Below are 25,860 nucleotides of genomic sequence, written 5' to 3'. Positions count from 1 at the left end.
ATGCCATGCAATGAGGCCAAAATAAATAAAATAAAATAAAATAAACAATTCTTCTGCATATCATTGTAAATCAAAGTAAATCAACTATACTTCAATTTAAATTTTTTTTTAAAAAAGAGTAACATACAAAATAATCTAGTGTTATTTGTATAAAATTTAATCTCAAAATTAGTATTAATAGAATAGAATATTTTGTTTTCAGTATCTGAATGGTCTCTCTTCCTGTTTCTGCTATAGAAAAGTGAGAGAATATAGTTGAAAAGCTATGGGAAATTATTTTATCAATAACCTGTAAAAGGTGATATCACAGAACTAATGTACTCATATCTAGTGAGTAAAAACACAAAAACAAAAGAAAAAATTTTAGAAGGCAAGTTGCTTTGAAGTTTTAAACTGCACAAATTCCCAAAAGGGCTCTGAATCTAAGACAAGGCTAAGAACATTTGTAATGATGAATAAAGTTTAGGGTGAAGAATAAATTGTGATGACACTGAAGAAAAGGAAGCATATATGTAATACACAAAAAAGTAGAGAGAACAGTACCAAAATTAAACCTATATACACATTACTTATATTCAATATATGTCATGATTTTGCCACATTTGCTTCATCTATCCCTGGTGTATTTTTTTCTTTGCTAACCTCATTAGTATCATTTTATACCTTAGTCCATAATCAAATATCCCCAACTGTCTCAAAAAAGGTCCTGTAAAAACAGTTGATTTGAGTCAGGGTCCAAAGAAGGTTCACACATTACATTAGGCTATGCCTCCTGATTTCTATTAATTTAGAGTAGTGCTACTCAAAATGTGGTCTGAACTGGTGCCAATTCAAGGACTAATTGTAAATTACCAGTCCCAAAACTATTCTTAATCTGCAAATTCTTTGTTATGGGTCAATAAGATAAATTCAGAAAAGGAAAGTAAGGACTTAGAAACTTTCATAGCAAGTTGACACTGTCAACACACCCAAGTGCATGGTCAGTGGACCCATCTAGTGAACCAGGCTGGTAATCTCACCCTCCCATGATTGAGTCTCACATGATCTGAGCTGCACACTAGTTTTGCGCACCGGGACAGCTTACTGGTTGCTGCCCCAAGGATATTTTAAAAACAAAACAAAACAAAAAACCGGTCCTTAATTCTAAATAGTTAGAAGTGCAGTCCTCCTCCTCACTTCTTTATCCTACCATTAACTTTTTAAGGAAACTGGGTCAAATATCCTTTAGATTTCTGGATTTTTCTATTTGTCCTGTGGTGTCAATTAACTTGGTCTTCTATCACTTGTCTTCCTTAATTGGTTCTATTCAGGTTCATCTTTGGGGGCAAGAATATCCCATGGACTGTGCTCTGTGATTCAGGTTATAAAACTTCAGAAAGTACATAATATCTGGATATCCTATTTTTAGTAATGATAAGATTGAATGCTAGGTTCAGGTAATGATAGATCAATCCCTCTTTTGTAAACTTCACATCAATTTTTCACCTTATATTTTCATCTACTGATTATTGTTGACTAATTCATTTCATTAGGGATTGAAAAGTGATGACTTTCTAATTCTATCATCCTTTCTATATTTATTAGATGGAATTCTCAGGGAAAAAAAAATTCCTTATCAAATTAGGCTATTTGGTTACTATGAGATATAATTCATACAGGAAAGACAGGATAAATGCTTATTTCTTTCCTTTTGACTAACAATTTTCAGACCAAGGAGTTGATGAGTTGTCCTAGATACTCCCAATGGTGTTCAGTGAGTTAGGTTTGGAGTCTCTTCTGCTCCACTCTCTCTCTCTCTCTCTCTCTTTGTCCCCACCCCCCCATCCCTCCCTCCTTCTCTAACATTATGAGCCCATGGGTTTTTAAGATATATACAGACATATACTGGAGATATAAAGGGCTAGGTTTCAGACCTCCACAATAAAGCAAATAACACAATACAGCGAGTCACATGAATTTTTTGGTTTCCCAATGCATATAAAAGTTATGTTTACACTATACTAAGTTATGTTTCCCAATGCATATAAAAGTTATGTATACACTATATTAAGTGTGCAATAGCATTAGGTCTAAAAACACATTGTATGAACAAAAAATACTTTATTGCTAAAAAATGTTAACCATCATCTGAGCCTCCAGTGAGTCATAATCATTTTGCTGGTGGAGTGTCTTGTCTCGATGTTGATGGCTGCTGACTCATCAGGGTGGTGGTCACTGAAGGTTGGGACAATTTCTTAAAATAAGACAACAATGAAGTTTGCAACATCGACTGACCACTTCTTTCACCAACGATGTCTCTGTAGCATGCAATGCTGTTTGATAGCATTTTACCCATTTTGAATTTCTTTCTAAACTGGAGTCAGTCCTCTCAAACCCTGTTTCTGCTTTATCAACTAAGTTTATGTCATATTCTAAATCCTTTGTTGTCAGTTCATCACAGCATCTTCACCAGGAGTAGATTCTATCTCACGAAACCACTTTCTTTGCTCATCCATAAGAAGCAACTCCTCATCTGTTCAAGTTTTATCATGAGATTGCTGTAAGTCAGTCACATCTTCAGGCTCCACTTCTAATCCTAGTTCTCTTGCTATTTCTACTACATCTGCAGTGACTTCCTCCACTGAAGTATTGAACCCCACAAAGTCATCCATGAGGATTGGTCAACTTCTTCCAAACTCCTGTTAATGTTGACATTTTGACTTCTTCCCATGAATCACAGTGTTCCTAATGGCACCTAGAATGGTGAGTCCTTTCCAGGCGGCTTTCAACTGACTTTGCCCAGATCCAACTGAGGAATCACTATCTTTGGCAGCTATAACCTTATAAAATGTATCTCTTACAAAATGTGACTTGAAAGTTGAAATTACTCGAACCATGGGCTGCAGAATGGATGTTGTGTTAGTAAGCATGAAAACAATATTAATCTTGTTGTACATCTCCATCAGAGCTCTCGGGTGACTAGGTACATTGTCAATGACCAGTACTATTTTGAAATGAACCTTTTTTTCTGAACAGTATGTCTCAACAGTGGGCTTAATATATTCAGTAAACCACTTATAAATAGATGTGCTATCATCCAGGCTTTTTTTGCTCCATTTATAGAACACAGGCAGAGTAGATTTAGCATAACCTAAAGGGCCCTAAAATTTTCAGAATCATAAATGAGCACTGGCTTCAACTTAAAGTCAAAGTCACCAGCTGTATTAGCCCCTAACAAGACAGTCAGCCTTTATGTCTTTGAAGTTTCGAAGCCAGGCATTGACTTCTCCTCTCTAGCTGTGAAAGTCCTAGATGGCATCTTCTTCCAATAGAAGGCTGTTTTGTCTACACTGAAAATTTGTTGTTTAGTGTAGGTACCTTAATTGGTGATCTTAGCTAGATCTTCTGGATAATTTGCTGCAGCTTCTACATTCAGCCCCTGCTGCTTCACCTCACACTTCTATGTTATGGAGATAGTTTCTTTACTGAAACCTCATGAGCCAAACTCTGCTAGCTTCAAACTTTTCTTCTGTAACTCCCTCACCTTTCTCAGCCATCATAGAATTGAAGAGATAGGGCCTTCCTCTGGATTAGGCTTTGGCTTATGGGAAGTTGTCCTGGTTTGATCTTCTATCCCAACCACTAAAACTTTCTTCTTATCAGCAGTAAGGCTGTTTCACTTTCTTATCATTCGCATATTCACTGGAGTAGCACACTTAACTTCCTTCAAGAGCTTCTGCTTTGCATCTACAACTTGGCTAACTGTTTGGTGCAAGAGGCCTAGGTTTTGATCTACTCAGCTTTTGACATGCCTTCCTCACTAAGCTTAATCATTTCCAGTTTCTGATTCAAAGTGAAGATAGGCAATGCTTACTTTCACTTGAGCACTTAGAGGCCATTGTAGGGTTATTAATTGGCCTAATTTCAATATTGTTGTGTCTCAGGAAATAGGGAGGCCCGAGGAGAGGGACAGAGATGGGGCAATGGCCAGTCAGTGGAGCAGTCAGAACACACACATTTATTAAGTTCGCTCTCTTAATGGGCAGGATTCCTGGCACCCCAAAACAATCACAATACTAACATGAAAGATCACTGATCTGGTCACAGATCACCATAACAAATAAAATAATGAAAAAGTTTGAAATACTGTGAGAATTATCAAAATATGACACAGAGACACGAGTGAGCAAATGTTGTTGGAAAAGTGGCACCAATAGACTTGCTCGAGGCAGGGTTACCACAAAACTTCAATTTGTAAAACATGCAATATCCATAAAGTGCAATAAAGCAAAGTGCAATAAAACAAGGTAACCCTATAATGTGTTTCAAACAATTGCATTCATTGTTATTTACCATCTTCTGCTCCCCTTTCTTATTGTAGAGAATTCAGAACAATACACTACAGACCATACGGTATATTTGGTGCTAATAGATTTTCATAAAGGTTTCTGAAAAGCTAACTACAATTTCATTCATAGCTTTATTTCTATAACAAAAGATGCTGAAAATTTCAAACAACCAACTAAAAATTATAACCACAATATAACTGTCCACGTGCCAGAAACTGTGCTAAACTTTTTGAATGCAAATCTCATTTAACGTATACAATAGCCATGTTAGGTAAGTATTATTATTATTCCTATTTTATAGGTAAAGAAAATGAAGTTTGGAGACATTAAGTAATTTGTCTAAAATCCAGCTAGTAAATGGTAGAGTCAGGATTTGTACTCAGGTCTATCTAACTCTGAAGCCCATGCTATTAACCACTATCTTTAATATCTGACAGACCATCATGTTAAACAATGGCTCTCAACAAAAGTGTACCGCCTTCCTGAAGGGTTTGGAGATGATGGGGGTAGGAGAACAAGAAGAGCTATCCTGCCCAGATGCCAACAGAATTAAGCCCCACTGAAAAAATATTGATTTAGAAGTATTCTCCTTAATCTGCATACCTCCAGATATAAAAATTAGGACTATTTTGATTATTTTAAGAAACTTCTTCCTTTTAAAAATTTTAAATTATTTACGTTTCATTAATTCACATTGCTTTTCTCATCAACTTTGCAGGAAAAATGATGCTTTGCCTTATATAAAAAGTTGAATTATACCAATTCTCTAAACATTGTCACAATTACTTTAAAATTAAAAAATAAAATGGATGGTACCAAAGTGATTTATGAACAAACCTGAAGGTATGAGTGACAATATATGCACTCTTTAAAGGAGCCTCTACATACAGGGATAAACAAAGGTTTTTTTAAAAATAAGCGGCAAAAAGGGGCAGAGAGAGGCATTAAAAAGTTGTATTAGGAAACTTTTGGGGATGACGGATATATTCACTCTCCTGATTGTAGTGAAGGTTCAAGGTCCGTACATATGTCAAAAACTTATCAAATTATACATTTTAAATATGTGCAGTTTATTGTTTGTCAATTATACATCAATACAACTATTTTTAATATAAAAATTAATTTCTGGAGCCTAAAAAGTAAAAGAACATTCTAAGTATTGTCTCCAAACAGTCCCACAAAGCCTGAGATGTAATACAGATGGAAGGTTAAAGGAAATAAACAAGTGACTGATTCACAATTTCCTTCTTAAACTGGATATAGAACTTCAGAAATTAAGTAGTAAAAATACTAATATTCCAAAATACAGAAGAGAGGGATCTCCTTGCTGGAGCCCCTTTTCCTAATTCAGAACAACAGCATGCACTGAGGCAGGGCTGCGTGAGAAACCGCAGTCAACACCATGCAGACACCCAGTCCCAGAAGTCACCCACTGGCCACACAGAGCCCACATATTATACTTCACTGGCATGTTGGGTTTGGTCCTCACTGTGTTTAAAAAATATCTTTTTTAATTAGTTGCCAACCTTTAAAAATTTAGATTTTACCCCCAAATCTTTTTTACTTTTCTTGGAAGATCTGGTAAACCCCTGGGTCCATGTTTCCAACCTGGCCTCAGGCCAAGCACTCTGGTCAGCCACAGGCCCCAAGACTCAGTGTCCATTCTGTCTTGTCCCTGGCAGCGTGACCCACTTACATTACCCAACCAGGTCTTCACAGACTTTTGAGTTTGCAGTCCTTACCCTAAGGCTATAAAGATTTTCTCTGATGAATGTTTTGTTTTGTTTTGATACTATCTACAGGCTTACCCCCACATTAAAGAGAACAGTCCTTAATTAGAGGTGCAATTCTTACTCCAAAGGGTAGGGAACTCAGCAGAAAGTGGCAGCAAACAAGAAACTAGACTTAGCCATACCCATCCGTGAAGTAGAGGCCAGGCCAGAATAAAAACAAATCCTGGAAACTGGTTCTTATGGCACTAGTTTCAACAAATTCAGTGAAGAAACTTCTGACATATAATTTGTCTCCTGGAGATCTTCCCCAGAGTCCCCCAACACACACACATACACACACACACACACACACACACACACAGACCTAACTTCCTCCCTACCTTTCTGCTCCCCAACTCTGCTAGGTCACTGAAATGGTAACAGGAATCTCTATTATCCTGCCTCCAACTTAAGATAAAAGAAAAATTCTTTTTTTTTTTAACCTGGTAAAAAGGGAAAGTTCCCAAGGAATAATCACACAAATTATTACAGGACAAAAGGGGTCAGAAACCTATTCTCATTCAATGAATAAACAACCAACATTTTAATCATTACATATCAGAAGCATTAATATTAAAGTCAGGAAGAAGACAAAGAGAGCTGTTATTACTATTAACATTTTTCTACTCAGTTCATAAAATAGTAGGGAGAAATATTACAAAGAAGGCAACAAAAAATTCCTCCTTTGCAGATAACCTCACTCTACCTAGAAGACACAAGAGAAATCACTGAAAAATTACGAAAATTAACAGGAGAATTCAGTAAGATGACTGAATGGTTACAAAATTAATATACAAAAATTAGCAGTTCTTTTATATGTCAATAATAATCATAGAAGAAATAAGATGACTAAAAATTCAAACACAATAGCAAACAAAATTATTAAATACTCAGGAACAAAATTAATAAAAGCTGTTGTAAGGTCATGTTACCCTAGAGCAAGAGATGCCTTAAAAGTTTATGAACTGGGCCTCCCTGGTGGTGCAAGTGGTTGAGAGTCCGCCTGCCGATGCAGGGGATACGGGTTCGTGCCCCGGTCTGGGAGGATCCCATATGCCGCGGAGCGGCTGGGCCCGTGAGCCATGGCCGCTGAGCCTGCGCGTCCGGAGCCTGCGCGTCCGGAGCCTGTGCTCCGCAACGGGGGAGGCCACAACAGTGAGAGGCCCGCATACCGCAAAAAAACAACAACAACAACAACAAAAAAAAAAAAAAAAAAAAAAAAAGTTTATGAACTGTCCCATCACTAGCTTAGAGAGTGGGGCTAGAATCCACCACAAGAAATTGACTCTATACCTCTGAACCCTCACATGAGCTCCCCTGTCAAAGCTTAGCTGATATACGACCCAAGAGGAATCATGGCTTCTCCTCCCAGTGACAATCTAGATCTGATCAAGGCCTGCATTTCCCTAGCCTCTAGATCTGAATCATAGGAATAAGCTCAAAACTGTTCTCATTTCTCAAATTTCATATAGGAAACAGAGCTAATCAGCAGAGAATCAGGATTCACCACATTTTCATGGATCAGATAAAATGTCAAGTAGAGAAAACTTACTTATTCTCTAAGAACAGGATTTCAAGGAACTCTTAAAGAGCTTTTGGCAGAGAACCTTACTAAATGTATGTGTGGAAATACATGAGTACATAGACCTTTTACATTATTACTACTGAATAGAATCAAAAGAAATAATGTTTTGGAAGTATTTATATTATTAAGAAATTCCCAGTGAATACAGTCCTCAATATTTCAGAATTTGTGATTATTTGACTATGGTTTGGTTTCTGGATTATCTTTCCACTCTCTGGACAAAAGTAGTCTCCTAAGACAATTAATAGTGTAAGCAAATGGTTTGAAGCACTACAGAAGCATCTGTTTACATTCAGATAATTAATATGCTAACAACTCTTATTATTAAATTAAAGCAGTTCACCTAAGGACTTTTGTAGATAATACTTCATTAGCCTAATTATAATGAGTATATATAGCTGAAGTAATAAAATGGACATCTGTTTTAAAACATTCTTCAATTTAAGCCTTCTACTAAATCAAACTAGCTTTCATACATTACTTTCAATTACTGAGGTTTTTGTGGGGGGTGAAACAAAAAAAAACCCATTGAAATAGAAAATAAAATTTTCTTACCTTTGAAATTCTCCATTCCCAGCCATCGCCTATCTTCTGTGAATGTTTAATGAATTCTGCACAATAATGCTGGAACATTTCTTCTCCAAAGAACTCATCTTCTTCCATACTAAATAACAACTGAAATATAAAAACTATTAGCATCAGCTGTGGAATGAATACTGAAAAGAATTCAGCTAGGGCTTCCCTGGTGGCGCAGTGGTTGAGAGTCTGCCTGCTAATGCGGGGGACACGGGTTCGAGCCCTGGTCTGGGAGGATCCCACATGCCGCGGAGCAGCTGGGCCCGTGAGCCACAACTACTGAGCCTGCGCGTCTGGAGCCTGTGCTCCATGACAAGAGAGGCCGCGATAGTGAGAGGCCCACACACCGCGATGAGGAGTGGCCCCTGCTTGCCACAACTAGAGAAAGCCCTCGCACAGAAACTAAGACCCAACACAGCAAAAATAAATAAATTAATTAATAAACTCCTACCCCCAACATCTTCTTTAAAAAAAAAAAAAAAAGAATTCAGCTAATTCACTTATTTCTTTAAACAAACAAAAATTTGGGATGTACATTGGAAAATAACCTCAGAGTCACTCCAAAAAAAAAAAAAGTGTTTTGTTTCCATCTTTCTCACCCTATCCCCCTTTTTTAATCAGGAAGAAAATGTGCTCAACATGAAAACCCAGGGACTTCCTTGGTGGTGCAGGGGTTGGGAATCCGCCTGCCAGTGCAGGGGACATGGGTTCAAGCCCTGGTCCGGGAGGATTCCACATGCAGTAGACCAACTAAGCCCGTGCACCAGAACTACTGAGCCTGCGATCTAGAGCCCGCACTACTGAAGCCCACGTGCCTAGAGCCCGTGCTCCGCAACAAGAGAAGCCACCGCAAAGAGAAGCCCACACACCGCAACGAAGAGTAGCCCCTGCTCACGCAACTAGAGAAAGCCCGTGCACAGCAACGAAGACCCAATGTATCCAAAAATAAATAAAAAAATTTATTTTTTAAAAAAACATGAAAACCCAAAACCTAGCTTTGTATTGATAACAAATATGTATCTATGGTTCAAAAAGTTTAGTTTGTCCATAAATTAACTTTCAAGTGTTCATTATCTCACTTCTTCTAAGCTAATGTTTCCAAACAACCTCCTCACACTTCCTTCTCTATCTCCTACCTTAGCTCTTATATAGACAGCATCACAATGATTAGTGGAGCTGGGCTGTTCTTCACACCTTATATTAGAGTTCAACTCACTAACAAAAGATGTTCTAAAGCCTGAAAGTATTTGTTCTGCAAGGTGTAAGGTGATGATCACCTAATTAATTACCTACTTTATTGAGTCTACAAATGTGCCAAAATCAAGGATTACCCATATATTTGTTATATAAATCTACCTAAAATATGAAACATTGTTTATAGAAAGAAAATTTTAGAGCAGCTGGAAGGAAACTCAGATTATATACTTCAAGTCTCTTGATGAGAAAAGTTGGACCAAGTGAATTCCCACATTCTCCTCATTAGTGATAAGCATCATCAGGACAATTAGCACTTGTTAACTCCTTCTATGTCAGGTACTTAATGCTAGACACTTCACATTCCCATTTAATCATCGCACAACCCAAAGGCTGCTGTTATCCTCATTCCTCAAATGAAAAAGAGTAAGTAGTCTGCTCAAGAATACAAATGAGGAAAAGTTCAAACCCCAGTTTGGCTTCAGGGCCAATGATCTGTCTATACTAGATGATTCCCAGTCCAGTGTTCTTTCTGATTATTCAAATTTAGTATGACCTACATAAGAATTTGTTCACTCATCCAACAAATACGTATTGTATGTAAGTAGTAGGCACTGTGCATAGGTAAAGGTTAGATACACAAAAATGAAAATATGCATAGTCCTTTCCTTGTAAGAACTTATCTTGAATGAAGCATTGTAGGATGTTGAGCAGCATTCCTGGTCTCTATCCATTGGGATGCCAGTAGCATCCCTTTTCCCAGGTGTGACAACCAAAAATGTCTCCAGACATTGCCAAAGGTTCCCCGGGGGACAGTCACTCTATAGCTGCTTACTTCTCTGCCCTTCGTGGTTGCAGAAGCGTTTACCCACCTGGCAAACTCATACACATTCTACAGGTGTCCCTCCAGGATGCTTCCATCAAGATGTACCTTATTTCCCCCACTAGACCATGAACATCTCGAGGACAAGATCCAAGTCTAATTCATCTTGGTACCCCCAGCACCCAGCTTAGTGCCTGGCTCTAGACTGAACCTGATAAACATTTGTTGGATGAATGAATAAGTAAATGAAGTATGAACTGTAAAAAAAAAAAAAAAAAAAAAAAGAACTTATCTTGCAATGAAGGGAGATAACCAGTAACAATAATTACAGCAGAAACTCTCTTATAAGACCAACCTCCATTCAACTTGCCAGATTAACTGACACAGTGTCTATTCCCTCTGTAAAACAATGACTAAACTCTACAGCATGCTTTTTATGTAGCATCTCTGCTCCTATCACTTGAGTGTACTTTCACAAACCATATTCATGTATCATAAATACATACTTTAATTAAATGCAACACAAACCAAACCAATAAAATGTAAGTAAAAAAGAAACACAACTGTTATTTCTATGATGTAGACTTTATAAAGACTTGGAAAGACTATAAAGGTAAGTCTTCATAAGAAAAAACAAACTACTATTGAACTAGTTATAGACAATACAACTGAAAAGATTGGCTGAGGGGAAAAAATATCATACAAATCAAGGATTATGCACTCAGATTGTGGCACAAGTGGCTTGAGTTCTTTCTTTTAAACCAAAACTAGAAATTTACAGAATGCATTCCAGGTTCAGTATAATTAAGAATGAACAATGAATTCCAATCAAGTACCCATACTCAAAGAAAATGTCTTGGTCATACACGAGAAAATTTGCAAATGAATGTTTATATGTTTTAAGTTGAAATAAAATGTTTTAAGTACATATGTATTTTTTTAACTCTAGCTTTAGTCAAATTTCTCAGTTAACAGCTCAACTCTTAATTCTGATAGCAATGGAAAAGAGGACTTCGAGTTAAAGTATATACAATGGAGCGATGCACAGATTATGGTAGGCACAAGAAGAGTTCCTTACAAAGAGGGGATGGTGTGGGAAAGTGTCTGGGGTAGGGGTGGAGATGAACCTTTAAGGTTAAGTAGGAGTTTTTGCAGGGCAAATTGTCAGTGAGTGAAGCACAGGGGTTAGAACAGCGGTCCAAGCGGGGAGGACAGTGTGAACCAAGGTAAGTAAGGGTGTACAGAACCGCAAGTTTGATGTCACCAACATGATAAAGAGAGTATAGTAAGACAGAGATAGTCAAATCCCATGCAAGTTAAATCTGTCTGCCCTCACTAGTGGAGGAGAAATGTATAGGAAGGGCCTCAAAGATACCAGATAGGATAGTGATGAACTTCCTGAAAGGTCACTTGTGTGCCATGACAGAGTTTGGACTGTCTCCACAAGAAACAGAGAATCGGACCTTGGAGCTGTAAAGGTCAGAATAGTAAATCATCGGTGGTTCTGTGGAAGATGGATCTGAAGGGTACAGCCTGAGGGCAGGGAGGAGAGTTAGAAGCTGTTGCTGGATGAAAGGTCATGAGGATCTAAAGCCAGGCAATGAAATGGAGCAGAAAGAATACGCATCTTAAGTTATGGAGGCAAGCTAAAATGAACTTAAGAGATTTGGAAGTCATCTGTTTAAAAGAGACAAATGAAACCATGAGGGTGAATACTGCCCAGCTGGAATACATATAGCAAATTTTTAATAAGCCTTCTGGTGGGTCATGATTTTTACACTAAATTTTGTATGTATATGCCTATCTATATTTTGGAAAGGAAAGATTCTATAATTTTCAACAGATTGTTTGAGGGGTCTTAACCAAAAAGTTAGGAACCTGTATGCATAGTGAGAAGAGCAGTGGGTTGAGAAAGAAACCTTCAGAGCAGCAGCATTTAAGGGACCTATTGAGGAAGAGGAATGAACAAAAGAGCTAGAGAATGAGTCAGGCATTAGGAGATCCTAGCAAGAACAGTGCCACAGAGCCCAGGGAGTAGAGAATAGCTAACAAAGAACCAACAATGTCAAAAGAAAAGAGAGGCCCGTTAAGAAATGGACTGAAAACATCCATGGAGCTTGAAAATGAAGCAGTCATTGATGCCTTAATGAGCAGTTTCAGCAATGGTGGAGAGAGAAGCCAGGTTGTGGTGGGCTGAGGAGAAAACTACAAGTGAGGAAATAAGTAAAAACTTTGTAGACTACTTTTCAAAAAATTTGATTGAAAAGTGATACAAATTGGTAACAGAAGCACCACATAGGTTTAAGGGAGGATACTGTTTTTCCTAAGAAAGGGAGATATGAATATATGTTTAAGCTGAGCAAAGGGGGTTGGAGAGAGGTAAACGTTGAAAATACCAAAGAGAGAAAGTGACTGATGAAGCAATATCCTAAAGGGGCTGGGAGGAGATGTGGTCATCAGCACAGGATGGATTTGAACAACACAATTAACACCTTGTCCCTTGCAATCAGAGGAAAGGCATTTGAGGATGAATATAAAAATTAGAGAAGTTTTTCAAATAGCACCCCAAATTAAGGAAGACAAAGTCTAACGATCACAAGATTTTCAGATGCAGGGGTAGAGAATAATGATAAAAGGAGAGTGTTTGAGAAAGCGAGTATAGATTAGGAATTGATAGTGAAGAAGAAGAAAGGACAGTATTTTAAGATGAGCAGATACAAGTGAAGGCCCAGCACAGGCTGGGAGCCTGAATTTGCAGTGCCACACTCTGTGAGGTATTGTGGTTGCCTTCGGAAGTGCTCAGCTCCCCAAGCATCAGAACCAGCGGAGAGGACTGCAATGACTATGCATGCAAGTTGAGGTTTTGCTGGGTTGAGTCAGTGGAAGGATAAGGGTGAAAGAGGAAACAGAATATGCTAGTGAGAACAACTCAGAGGTCCAGATTATGTAGAAAAAGAAAAGATGCCAAGAGAAGGTTAAAGGGGCTGGAAAAATATGGCAGTATCAAGAAATACTGCATATGAAAGAGGGTAAAGGACAACTGCAGTGAAAGGAGGGAAATGGAAGATGGGAAGACTATGAGATTCAGAAATTGAGAAGGTCTCAGCTGTGGCCATGGAAATAAGTATATAAGGTAGCTTGGAGATGAAGGTCACTGGAGCTCAGGAAGTTTAAACAACTATAAGACGTGTAATGTTTGCTGTCTTCCACATGGACACTGAAGTCATTTAGGATTATTCTGAGAGCTACTGGGAATGGAGAGCTCTTTAAATAATATGTAAGTGAAACTAGGAGATTTAGAAATGACAAGGGGCAAACAGTAGAAGACAATAGAGCACAGAGGTGGTAAGTAATATGTGGTATATAATGCCAAGTCCATCAAGAATAATCACTAATAAACCAATACCTGTGTTCATGATAGCCAAACACAGCCTCGGATTCCTTCTCAAGATGGCGCTCAAGGCAGCAACTACCAGTGATTAGGGACAGCATGTGAGAAAAAAGTCTACCTTGCCATACCTGGTAGAGCTGAATTTCATGAGCCTCAAAGGAGCAGGAATATTTACATGAGGCTGGAGAAGCAGTAACCTAAAGTTGGCTCTTCAGAAGTGGGGGTTACCAGCAATCTCAGTACCCTGAGCTTTGTAGAGTGGAGGAAAAAGCCTCCATTCAAAGAGTTTTTGGGTTTTGTTTGTTTGTTTTTTAAGTCAAGTTTCCTTTAAAACGAGTTAGTGGAAGCACTAACCTGTGCAGATGTTAACATCATATAAGATACGTGTGGAAACATCCACACTACATCCACTCACCACTCCCACCCTGGAGATTCACAGTGCACATTTATATGGGGAAACTATTAACTCAGGGTTTCCCAACTCTTTTGACCACAAAATTCTTTTTCCTGGGAACACATTTTAACATCTTACTCCACAGAATGTAGTAAAGGAAATAATGAATTAAGGGTTTAGACAAGTTTTTTTTACTGTGGATGTGTGCTCCTGAGATCACAATGGAGGAATAGGGGAACAGTTGGAGAACAAGTTTGGGAAGAGAAAGCACCAAGTACAGGAACCAAGTACAGAAGAGTCGATAAACTCCAGGTGCTTCTACAAAGGCAGTCAAATGTTTCAAGGGTGTAAGTGAGATCTCAAGTTTACACAAAGAAGTTTGGTTAACAAGGTGCTTCAGTGCAGATACAAGTTGAGAAAGTGACATCTAAGAAGTCTGTAAAAGGAAGAACAGAAGCTAACTTAGCAAAAGGAGGAGGTAAAGGGAACAGACTGTGCAAAAGCCTAAGAATGTAAGAGAAGGTCTGGTAATTGAAGAACTCTTGTTTGACTGAAATACAGAGGTAGAGGAAGGGTATTGAGAAAACCACAGTTGATGAAGTCAAGACAGCCTTGTAGCCTGAGGGCTCAAAAGGGTTTTGAAATGGTAGTAAACAGATCAGATTTGCATTCTGGTTTCCAAAGGGGACTACAGATCTAACCAGACTGAAGACCAGTTAAAAGGTCCTTACAATCATTTAGGAGAGACAAAATAATGCTAAACAGAGCCAAAGATTGGCAGTAGGGTAGAAGAGAGACGGATTCAAAAGATATTTTGATAGTGTAGTATACTCATTACAACAACTGGCTGACCTTGGTATGTAAGGGATTGATGGGAGAAAAGGTTCAAGAAAGAGTCCTAGCTCTTTGCCTTAAGTGGTAGTCTACTGACTGAAACAGATCCCTCTAGGAAAAGCAGGTCTGGGGAGGGAGATGGGTTTAATGTAGCAGTACGGAGTTTGAGTTTGAAATGCCTATGGAATACCCAGCAAAGAGATCTAGCAGGAATTCTGAGATGGATCTGAAACTCAAGAGGAAAGAGAATCTGAGCTAGAAATATTGATTCTAAATCAGCATTTCATAGATAACAGAACACATTTGATCACTCAGGGAGAGGATACAGAACGAGAATAGAAAGACCAAAACAAAGTGGTTAGAGAAATAATTTTTCCAACTATATGATGACCGTGACGTATACTGAGAGATACTAAGTCAAAGAAAAATTGAATTTAATTCATAAAGAATACTAATACATTTTGGAACATTCTATAAATTCCAAACAAACCCTCACTTAATAATAAAATTGAACTAAGTGAAAACACTCCATTCCCTAAGCCCTCCAGTTACTTGAGGTTTACTGAACTCTTCAAAATGTTAGTCGAAACATAAAATTTCACTCAATAGCCATAGCTTATCTAATTAACAGCACTGTGCCACTAGCAAGATGACTGAACATCAAAGCACTAATTAATATTTGGCTGAATACTTTTAAAATTATCTAAGGACTGGGCTTTGCTGAAGGATGTTACATACAATAATAAAAACACTTATGGCTTGATTACAAAATTAGGAATTATATTATATTAAAATGATATCCATCTCAATTCAAATCATCATAATATGGTATAATGAAATATCACTGAGTAATTATTGCCTCTTTGCTCAAGTTAGAATATTTCAACTCATTAAAAATGAAAATATAATTCAATTAACATTTTTATACGTACTTTTCAAGTTGTAATACTCTGGTCCTTTACCAGGTTCCTAGACTAGTAGAGACAGAAATTCGAATCTTAAGAACTTTCTATTATGAGATGGCTGAAATTATGGTCAAAAATGGAAATAACCACAACTGCAGCTTATTAAGCACTAATGGCAAGAATAATCCTTATTTTGCACATGGAAAACCTGAGACATGTGAACTGCCTATGTTTCCAGACTTAAGCTATCTTCAGACCAGAGGTGACAACAGAACACAGATGAACTCACAGTAAAAGACTACTTCTAATTCTCATCTTATCCTAAACAATGAACCTCTCATCTCTTATTATAAGGAAAAGTCAGAAATGAGTCAGAGCTCTTTTGTGTCATAAAGTGTAAGTTGTTAATACATCTATTTTGCTTGAGTTTTCACACTTGCTGAACAGCTTGTTTGTTTTTTTTAAGCTCAAACAATCAAAACCTTAGTATTATTATTATTATTTTGCCATACGCGAGCCTCTCACTGTTGTGGTCTCTCCCGTTGCGGAGCACGGGCTCCAGACGTGCAGGCTCAGCGGCCATGGCTCACGGGCCCAGCCGCTCCGCGGCATGTGGGATCTTCCCGGACCGGGGCACGAACCCGTGTCCCCTGCATCGGCAGGCGGACTCTCAACCACTGCGCCACCAGGGAAGCCCTCAAAACCTTATTTTAAGTGCTCCAACAGAGGCTAAAGATTGGAAAGGTAGAATAATTTTTTCTCCTCACCAAGTGAAAGAAGTCTTTCTAAACTATAGGTTAGCCCTAAAGTAGACAGTGTGAAGAAGCTTATTCTGCTGCTATTAAATATATCTTTTCAGAAAAGAGGCCCCAACGAATTCTAACACTGTGTATATAATCATTGTTCAAATGATCCTTCTTAATTTTAAAAACAATTTTTTTCACTACAGCTCTCCACATTTTTTTATAGGATTTTTAATCTAATGTGTGGGGAACTGATTCTTTGTTTTTGTTTGTTTTGTGTTTTTGGTCAGAGACATTTCTTTTGATGAATCTATAAATCAATATATATCAGAGTCATAACAAGACTAAAACACTTTAAGACATATAACTAAATTTCCCCAGAACTTAAGATCATTTACAAAAATGTGATTATCACAGAACATATTGTACTATGCACACCTTTAAAGATCATTTTTAACTAATAAAATTAGGCAACTTCCTCTGTACTTGTCCCTCCCTGCAGCAATTCTACATTTTAACTGTAGATTTAAACTCTTTCCTAAAAAAAATGCAGTTACTAGCTAGGGAAGTGAATTCAACCTATTATCTTTATGAGAATTTGGCTTGAATTAATTTACATTAGTTAATCACTTACCTAGCAGGATCCTCGGGCAGTGGTCCTCAGATTTTAGAGAGTAAAGAAGCACCCAGGGTACAAATTTAAATGTGGAATCCTAGGCTCAGACCAGAAACATTACCTGATTCTGAAGGCCCCAAAATAAGCATTTGTAATTAGCACCAGAGATACTTTTGAGGAGGGTTCATGCTAGAACACGGAGACAAAAGATAGATCATTTTGGGCTTCCCTGGTGGCGCAGTGGTTGAGAGTCCGTCTGCCGATGCAGGGGACACGGGTTCGTGCCCCGGTCCGGGAAGATCCCACATGCCGCGGAGCGGCTGGGCCCGTGAGCCATGGCCGCTGAGCCTGCACGTCCGGAGCCTGTGCTCCGCAACGGGAGAGGCCACAACAGTGAGAGGCCCGCGTACCACACACACAAAAAAAATCATTTTAATAGGGGTATTAATGGGCCTGGATTTCAAGGCATTTGGCAGCCTGGGTAGGGCACAGCAGGTGTGACCCCAGTAATCCAATAAATAGCACAGGAAGCAGCAAAAGAAAAGAAGCTGTTTCAGGCTTGGCAGCAGCTAGCCAGCAGGCTCAGCACTCCTTCCTTGCCTTCCCACTGAAACACACATCTGAAATCAAACTTTAAACAGGATACAACATTGTACCTAAACTGGAATTGAGGGATTTGGGGTAGCTTTATTGGTAGCTTATGCTTGCTATGGCCTCTGCGGCAAAAGGTCCAGTTAGGAAGAGGGTAAGAAGGCATCTCACTCTCCTCAATTCTGTATTTCCTTCAGAAAAAAAGAGCCTGCAGTGGCCCCGCAGCTTGGGGCTGAGGACAGAGTTCATGAGACCGTTTCCTTTCCTCAACCCCCACCATCTTCCAAGAGCTTAGGGAACATCTCCTTCAGTGGAACTTTATGCAGTGGCATGCTGGAGCTGGATTGTATCAAAAAGTCAATAGTTAAGTTTTCAGGAATTTGGGGAGCCAGTTGACATAATGTTGACAGCCTGAAATTGACCACAGTGGGAATATTTACACCACAGAAACTGGCAAATGCCACAACTGGCTTCTAATACCCATTAGTAATTCTCTTTCAAGAACATTCTTTACCAGTGATATAATATTCATGGCCAGAGTGGAAGGTGTCAGCAATAGGTAGCTGTGGGAACAGTATGAGCCCTCAGAAGAATACAGTCTCACCACTACACTCAAAAAAGTATAAACCAGGCTTCCCTGGTGGCGCAGTGGTTAAGAATCTGCCTGCCAACGCAGGGGACATGGGTTCGCGCCCTGGTCCAGGAAGATCCTACATGACGTGGAGCAACTAAACCCATGCACCACAACTACTGAGCCTGCGCTCTAGAGCCCACGAGCCACAACTACTGAAGTGCGTGTGCCACAACTACTGAAGCCTGCATGCCTAGAGCCCATGCTCTGCAACAAGAGAAGCCACAGCAATGAGAAGCCCGCACACTGCAACAAAAAGTAGCCCCCACTCACTGCAACTAGAGAAAGCCCACGTGCAGCAACAAAGACCCAAAACAGCCAAAAAAAAAATAAAAATAAAATAAATTTATTAAAAAAAACAAACTATAAACCACTTCAAATTACAGAAAAATACTCCCCTCATTAGAGACATTGGACTGAAAGATTAGACAATAGGAAAATAAGACCTCTCCTGAGTACAGAAAGATCTATTCTTCATAAATTGGGTTGTATCTATCAACATGCTCTCCAACCTAACACTGAGAAGAGTCCTTCAGCATCTAAGTGCAGTGAGGAGGATGAAGGCAGCTTACTTACTCTGACAAGAATGAGCAACACTATCCCTACACAAGTCCCTCTTCTGTCAAGGTAAGAAAACCTGAAACCTCAATAATAGCACAGGGCCAAGATGAAGCTTGTGCACCATAAGAAAGAGGAGCACTGCCATAAAGAGGAAGAGAGAAAGCTTGCTCCTATAATGGGCTTACACTGGGAATCGGGAGAAAATCTTAGAAATTATCTAATTTACCAATTGAAAAAGAAAAAGGAAAAATAAAAACAGCCTCTGAAAGCAGGAGATGAGAAGGAAAAAAACAGCTAAGATTAAAAAGGAAACTGAAGAAGAAAAAACTGGAAGGGAATTCAAACATATAATATTGGGTTGGCCAAAAGGTTCGTTCGGGTTTTTCCATAAGATGTTATGCAAAAACCGGAATGAACTTGGGCCAACCCAATATTAGACAAACTCTATATAAGAGGCAAAAGAGAGAAGTACAGAACCTGGAAAAGAATCTCATTAACATTTTAGCATATACACATGAGATGATCTCCAAACACGGAAGGAAAAGAACCAAGATGAAAACAATGTATACTGATTGATAGAAAGGACAAAAAACAGAGATCCAACCTACAAATAACTGGCATTTCTGAATTGAAATCATAAGCAAACATACCATTGAAAAATCTTTCCTGATCTGGGTAAAAGAAAGATTAAAGAGATTTACTTCTATAAATTGAGTGGACTCACTATGTTTGAGAAAACTGCTAGAAGGAACCTATGCCTACAGGTAGTCTATGGAATATCTTTATTTAAAGAACAAAAAGGAAAACAAAAATACAGGCAGAAAAAAACAGTTTACCTACAAAGGAACAAAAATCAGTGTAGCCTCAGCCATCTCTTCCACAGCAAGGAAAACCGGAAGATGATAGAGCAATGTCTAAACAGCTGAGGACCTGTGACTTATAATTTTATATCTTAGCACCTATAACAGAGTTAAGCACACAGTAAATATTAAGTAAAAATTGTAAGGAACAAAAGAAAAATTCAAAATTTTAAATGAATTTATTTTACATATCTCTACCTCTTTATAGCACCTTTCTGCAACTAAACTTTTAAGCCTATTCATCAATTGGATCTTTTCCCATTCAAACAACAGATTTATATGACATCTAATCTTTCTGATACCAGTGTCATTACTTTTATAAGAAGATTATCATTTTTTTTACATAAACCAAGACTTCTCTGCATGCACATGAGAGAAATTGTTCCTCCGACAGTGATGATTTGAACTGATCCACCAGCTCAAACTCTTTTGCTGCCTTTGAACAGTGGGACTTGTAGAACTAACTCTAGTCAGCACATATGCTAATTAGACCAGAACCAGGAACTAAAGGCTTATGAACTTGGCCAAAGACATTCAACAAACAAGAAGGTACAAAAAGATCAACACTGTATCAGAGGTTATGGACTCAGTGCTGGTCTAAATAGTCTGAATATATGATAGAGCAATGTGTTTTTAAAATATATTACCTGGGCCTCCCTGGTGGCGCAAGTGGTTGAGAGTCCGCCTGCCGATGCAGGGGATATGGGTTCGTGCCCCGGTCTGGGAGGATCCCATATGCTGCGGAGCGGCTGGGCCCGTGAGCCATGGCCGCTGAGCCTGCGCGTCCGGAGCCTGTGCTCCGCAACGGGGGAGGCCACAACAGTGAGAGGCCCGCATACCGCAAAAAAAAAAAAAAAAAAAAAAAAATATTACCAAGTGTCATTATTTTTTGGAAAAAAAAAAAAGCTGTTGGACTTTTTTGTAATGGAAGAGACAGTCCCTTTAAATTTTTTTTCTTGCAAAGTCTCCATTAAAGGCTAGATTAATGTGCCTTCTTATTTCCACAAGCTTTTCATTCATTCACTCAGCACCTACAATATCCTAGCACTTGCTATGTGTGTGTCCTCAGAGGAAGAAGTGTCAAACTTTTTCTGGGAAAATCAGAGAAGACTCCAAAAAAACAGGGAGTCTGGAGAACGCAGAACTGAATTTTGAAATTTGAATAAGGGCCTACCAAGTGGAGACAAAAGCATGTCAAAAAGATGGAAGTGCTCCAGCAAGAAAGGGCCTGAAAAGAATATGCTACGTTAAAAGGAAAAAAAAAAAAAGGCAGTAGTTGAAGCATAGGTTGTATAACATATGGGCAGATAAGGTCCAATGGTTCCCAACATCAGGAGGAACCACCCTTGAAGGGGTCGTTTGGAAATGAGTAGGATCACACTGGGTTGTCACAAAGGGGAGGTGGAGGTTGTAGTTTGCTATTGCCATTTAGTGCTCAGGGACCAAGTATGATAAGCATCCTGCAATGTATGGAACAGTTCCATAAAAATGGCAGTTGAGCCCCCTTTGAGAAAAAATAAGAAGTAGGCTTAACAAGGTTGGAGAACTTAACCCTAGCGTTTCTTAGTATGACTTTGCATGCATATCTTTGAAATCTGTGATCACAATGTGCATTTCACTCACTAAATACTTCCAAGGAAGCTATGTTTTTCCTCAGCAAGTGATACGTTTCCTTCTTTCCTCTGACCATCATGAAGCTCAGAACTCAGTCTGTATCCCACCACTAACAATTATACAACTGGTCACAGTATATATTTCAGTATAATGCACCCCAACCTCACCTTTCTATTCAAGCTTCATATTTTCATGACTGATTTACCTTTATTTTGTATGTTTTTATATTATATATAGTTTATAATCTACTGTAAGTACTTTTAGAACAAAATAGGGTATAAATTTTAAAATATAAGCAACAGAAGTAAAATGGAAAACAGAAAATAGAAAACTAGATAGTAAGATAGGGAAAAAACATATCGAGCCCCCAGAATCATCCTGGGATAACTTTAAGAGACTTTTTAAAAAGATTATATGATCTTTGCCTTCAACAGTTTGTAATCAAATTTATAAGAAAAGATTCAAACGGAAAAGAACATTAGAGAATAAAAGACAGTAGAAAATAGTGATAAATTGTACAACCACTGTCTAAAGAATTACTATGGATTAAATAATCATTACAATAGCATGTATTCAGCTCTTACTATGTACCAAAACTATAGTAACTTGTTAAATCCTCACAGCAACCCTATGAGGTAGTCACTGTGATTTTCTCCATTTTACAGATGAGGAAATTGGGACAGAGAGGTTAAGCAATTTGTCCAAGGTAACAGCTGTTAAATGTGGCAGTTTGACCTAAGGCAGTCAGTCTGGAATCAGAGCCTCTGCTCTAGAAGAGTTACAGTTCAGATAATCCTAGAAGTATAAAAGGATACTGAAAGGCAGAGATGCTACAAAAAATGATGAGGAGTGGGGGCAGTCAGCGAATCTAGGAACAGGTTGAAATGAGGCAGAGTAGACAGGTAAAGAGTCTAACTAGAGAGTGTTAGGAATATTAAGGAATATAGGAATACTGGGGGTGGGAAAGGGGGGGGTGGAGCAGTTTCTAAATCACCTTAAAACTCTAAAGAGATTCTATTTAAAACAGAGGACAACAGGAAACTATTGTAAGTTCTTGAACTCAGAAGAGATGATTAAGAAGTTTTTCTCGAAAAGCCATTACATGACAGTGATATGAAATAACCCTAACTTCAAAGCTAATTTCATATTAGTAAATACTCTTTCTGGGTCCTATAAACCTACAAGATCAAGCACTTTAAGGCCTGGGGTGCCAGGTACATTAGAGGAGCCTCTGGTTCTACATCGTTTTCAGCTGCTTCTCCCTAATCTGGATGCTTTTACATAGGGTTTCTTCTCTGTTTCCCTACTTTCCAGTTGTTTTATACCCAGCTGCACTTGGCCCCTGAAGACATTTGTTAATCACCAAATAATCTCTAGGGCATTTTGTGGTTGTTATGGTTCCCTGAGCATGTTTATGTTTCAAACACTGCCTCTAGGGTCCCAAACTTGTCTCTAGGCTTCAAAGATATTAATAACCAAATAAAGCCCAGTCTTAAGGAAACTACTTACATAAACTTTACCCTACTTGTTTTTCCTAAGGGGTTGCTTATCATTCTCAGAAACTTAAAAGCATAATCTTGTATCATTCTATTGTATATCCAATGAATCCAGTTTAGAACCAGTGAAAAGACTGTTTCCACTAGTTTCAATTAAAATATCAATTTTTAAACCTTGTAATTGCAAGACTTTCTCAATACTCAACTTTTTTTTTGGCCAAGTTTTCATTTTGTAAATGTCTCCTCTTGTCCATATTTGACCCTTCAGAAGCAAGGAGGATTCTACGCAGGATTCTAATAATGTAATTGAACACTACATAGGGCCTATGCCTTCCACTTCTGAAAAGTATAAACTAAGCTTTTGCCACTTAAGAGTGAGGCCACTGTCGAAGTGTAATTTTTGAAACGTTATAAACATGATTCATACAAAGTGAGCCTGTGGCAAAGATTTACTAAATTCATAATGAAGGAGCAAGCTCAATGGTAAAAATTATAAAAATCTTGGAAATAGGGCAATAAAACTGTAATCATCAGTAGTATTTTTTTCTCCCAGTCAGAAATAATTTGCTCCATTAGACAAAAAAAAAAAAAAAAAAGTAACTGCAAAGCCTGGGCCCTAATCTATACTATGTCAAGCAAAAGTATAGTCCCCTAGATAATTAATTGATTCTCAGGTGGGCCTATTAGACAAGGCTCTATTTTGACTTTGAAAAGACATGTAACTATCCTTTCGCCTTGTCAGAGATGTTTATAATTTCTACCATCATAAAAGTTTGTTTCTACATATCAGTTAACTATTCCTTTATCCCACCCAACCCCCATTCGTGATTTCAAATGCTGAGTAGATACGTTATTTGGAAGAAAAACTCCTAATTCTTAATGATTAGAAACTCCTTCAAGTTAAGTGGCACTTAACCACTGGAATCACCAGTAACTTCATATCCTCTGTTTCAAGGTTACGAGGCAAAGAATTTCTGTCTCGGTACAGGCTTTAAACACAGGTCTGTAACTACCTAAATCGAGGGTGAGGTCTCCATGGTGGCCCAGGAGTACGATCCACACCCGCCAGCGGCTCGCCCCCGCGCAGCGGCTCCAGCGCGACCCGGCCTGCATTTCACCGGCGGGAGCCCCGCTTCCCCGGCCTTTTGTTCGGGGCTGGGCTGTTTCCCGCCCACCCGCGCCCGCCCTTCCTCTCTATCCCGGCAGTTGGGTGAGGACCGTGCGGGAAACACAGCCGGAAAGAGGCGGCCGGCAAAGGTTGTGGGAATACTCACCCTGCTCCGCTCGGCCCCTGACCCTGCCGCCTAGCCCAGAGTGGGCGGGGCGACGGGGTCGGGGGAAGGGGAGCCGGGGAGAGGGACCCTTCACCCTGCGAGCTACAGCCAAGCCAGGGGTAGCGGGGAGGGGAGCAACGGGCCCCGGGGGCCAAGAGGGCGGTGGCAGAGGAGCAGAGACAGCTAGCAGAGACGCCCACTTGTAATACCACTCTCTACCCCTCCCTCAGGTTCCGTCGCCGGAGGCGACCCAGTCGGAGCATGCGCACTGTACCTCCCGCACACCCTAGGACTAGGCTCGCGCGGGCGGCTGACGTCCTGAGCCTCGTGCGTGGGGCGGGGGCCGGAAGGCGTGACCTCCCTGCAGTTTGCTACGGCAGCCGCCGAGGCCCCGCCCCGCACCTCAACGGCCTAAAGAACCGAACTGCGGCCGTTCCCTCAGCGCATCACAGAGGCGGCGCATTGAGGGAGAGGAGGGGTTGCCAGCGGTTTCGAGAGACACTGCATACTCTCCTCTAACAAACAGCCAAGTCTCTGGAAAATAAAAGGATGACCAATGGTGAAAGGTAGGGCAAGAACGGAGCTGAACCGTTTAGTGCCCCTAGAACGTCTCTCGGGGGTTGGAGAACCGTGCCGGCTCTCATAACGCAAGCTGCAAAATTACTGTGAACACAACAATTAGGCACAAGCACCATCCCCTTTGAAACTTAAGGACCGAGGTAAAAGTTAGGGATTCGGGAATTGGCAATAGTACCATCTGTGTCACAAAGCTCAGGGGAAAAAAAATCTAGCAGGAGAATTAAATTGGGAAAAGGTGGGACAATGAAAAGACTAGAGAAAGATGTAGGAGTAACGGGTGATCCAACTGAAATACTGAAAATGCAACTGCAGACATCTAAGGGAAAACTAGCATCTGCTCCTTTTAACACAACAGAATTAAATTTGTGTCAAAAGAAAAGAGTAAACACAGGCAAAGAAGTGAAAGGAAAATCTGCCTTCAAACGTGCAGGGCATGGTTTTGATCTTGTACGACAGTTATGTAAGATGTCACCACTGGAGAAAGGTGTTGGGTACTCAGGACTCTAGGTGCTATTTTTGCAGTTTCCTGTGAGCCTATAATTATTTAAAAGTAAAAGGGTCTGAAAAAGGGACAACACTGATCAGTAGTGACCAAGGGAAGGGAATGACTAAAAAGGGGCTTGAGGAAATTTTGAGGGGTAATGGAACTGTTCTATATCTTTGTTTGCCAAAACTCATAAAAGGGATAGATTTTACTAAATGTAAAAAAGTTTAAACCTCAATTTTAAAAAAGATTCTGCTAGTAAAGATCACCTGTCCTAACATGTTTGAGCAACTATAGATATAAATTAATCAGCTGACAATTAAAATTATCCGCTTGCTTTTTTAAAAATCACAGGGCAATGAGAATTTCAGTGGGTGGGTGTCTCCAACTTTAAGCAGTTATCTTTAAAACATACAGCTTTATGGGAATTCCCTGGCAGTCCAGTGGTTAGGACTCCGTGCTTTCACTGCCCTTACCCAGGTTCAGGGAAATAAGATCCCGCAAGCTGTGTGGCAGGGCCAAAAAATAAAAATAAGTAAAAACATAAAGCTTTAATACAAAGATAAGAATGTGTTGCTTTACATTGTATTCAGTAATTTACAAATACTT

At 39.3% G+C, this 25,860-nt stretch overlaps 1 protein-coding gene across 3 annotated transcripts in view; it reads right to left on the bottom strand.

Moving 5' to 3' along the window:
• Positions 1-24,434, bottom strand: part of ATG10 (autophagy related 10) — a 235,561-nt gene extending 211,127 nt beyond the window's left edge. For 2 of the 3 annotated variants that reach the window (XM_060093112.1, XM_060093114.1), the window contains exons 1-2: positions 23,928-24,434; positions 8,241-8,360 (exon numbers count right to left, since the gene is read on the bottom strand). In XM_060093112.1, the coding sequence (XP_059949095.1) occupies positions 8,241-8,348 (108 nt within the window). In that variant the 5' untranslated portion in view covers positions 8,349-8,360; positions 23,928-24,434. The remainder of the gene's footprint in view (positions 1-8,240; positions 8,361-23,927) is intronic. The other variant, XM_060093113.1, reaches the window with a different exon arrangement.
• Positions 24,435-25,860: the final 1,426 nt, after the last annotated feature.

Source organism: Mesoplodon densirostris, chromosome 3 (genome assembly GCF_025265405.1).
Source record: "Mesoplodon densirostris isolate mMesDen1 chromosome 3, mMesDen1 primary haplotype, whole genome shotgun sequence".
Taxonomy (NCBI): Eukaryota; Metazoa; Chordata; class Mammalia; order Artiodactyla; family Ziphiidae; genus Mesoplodon; species Mesoplodon densirostris.
This window is presented reverse-complemented; position numbering and strand designations above follow the sequence as displayed.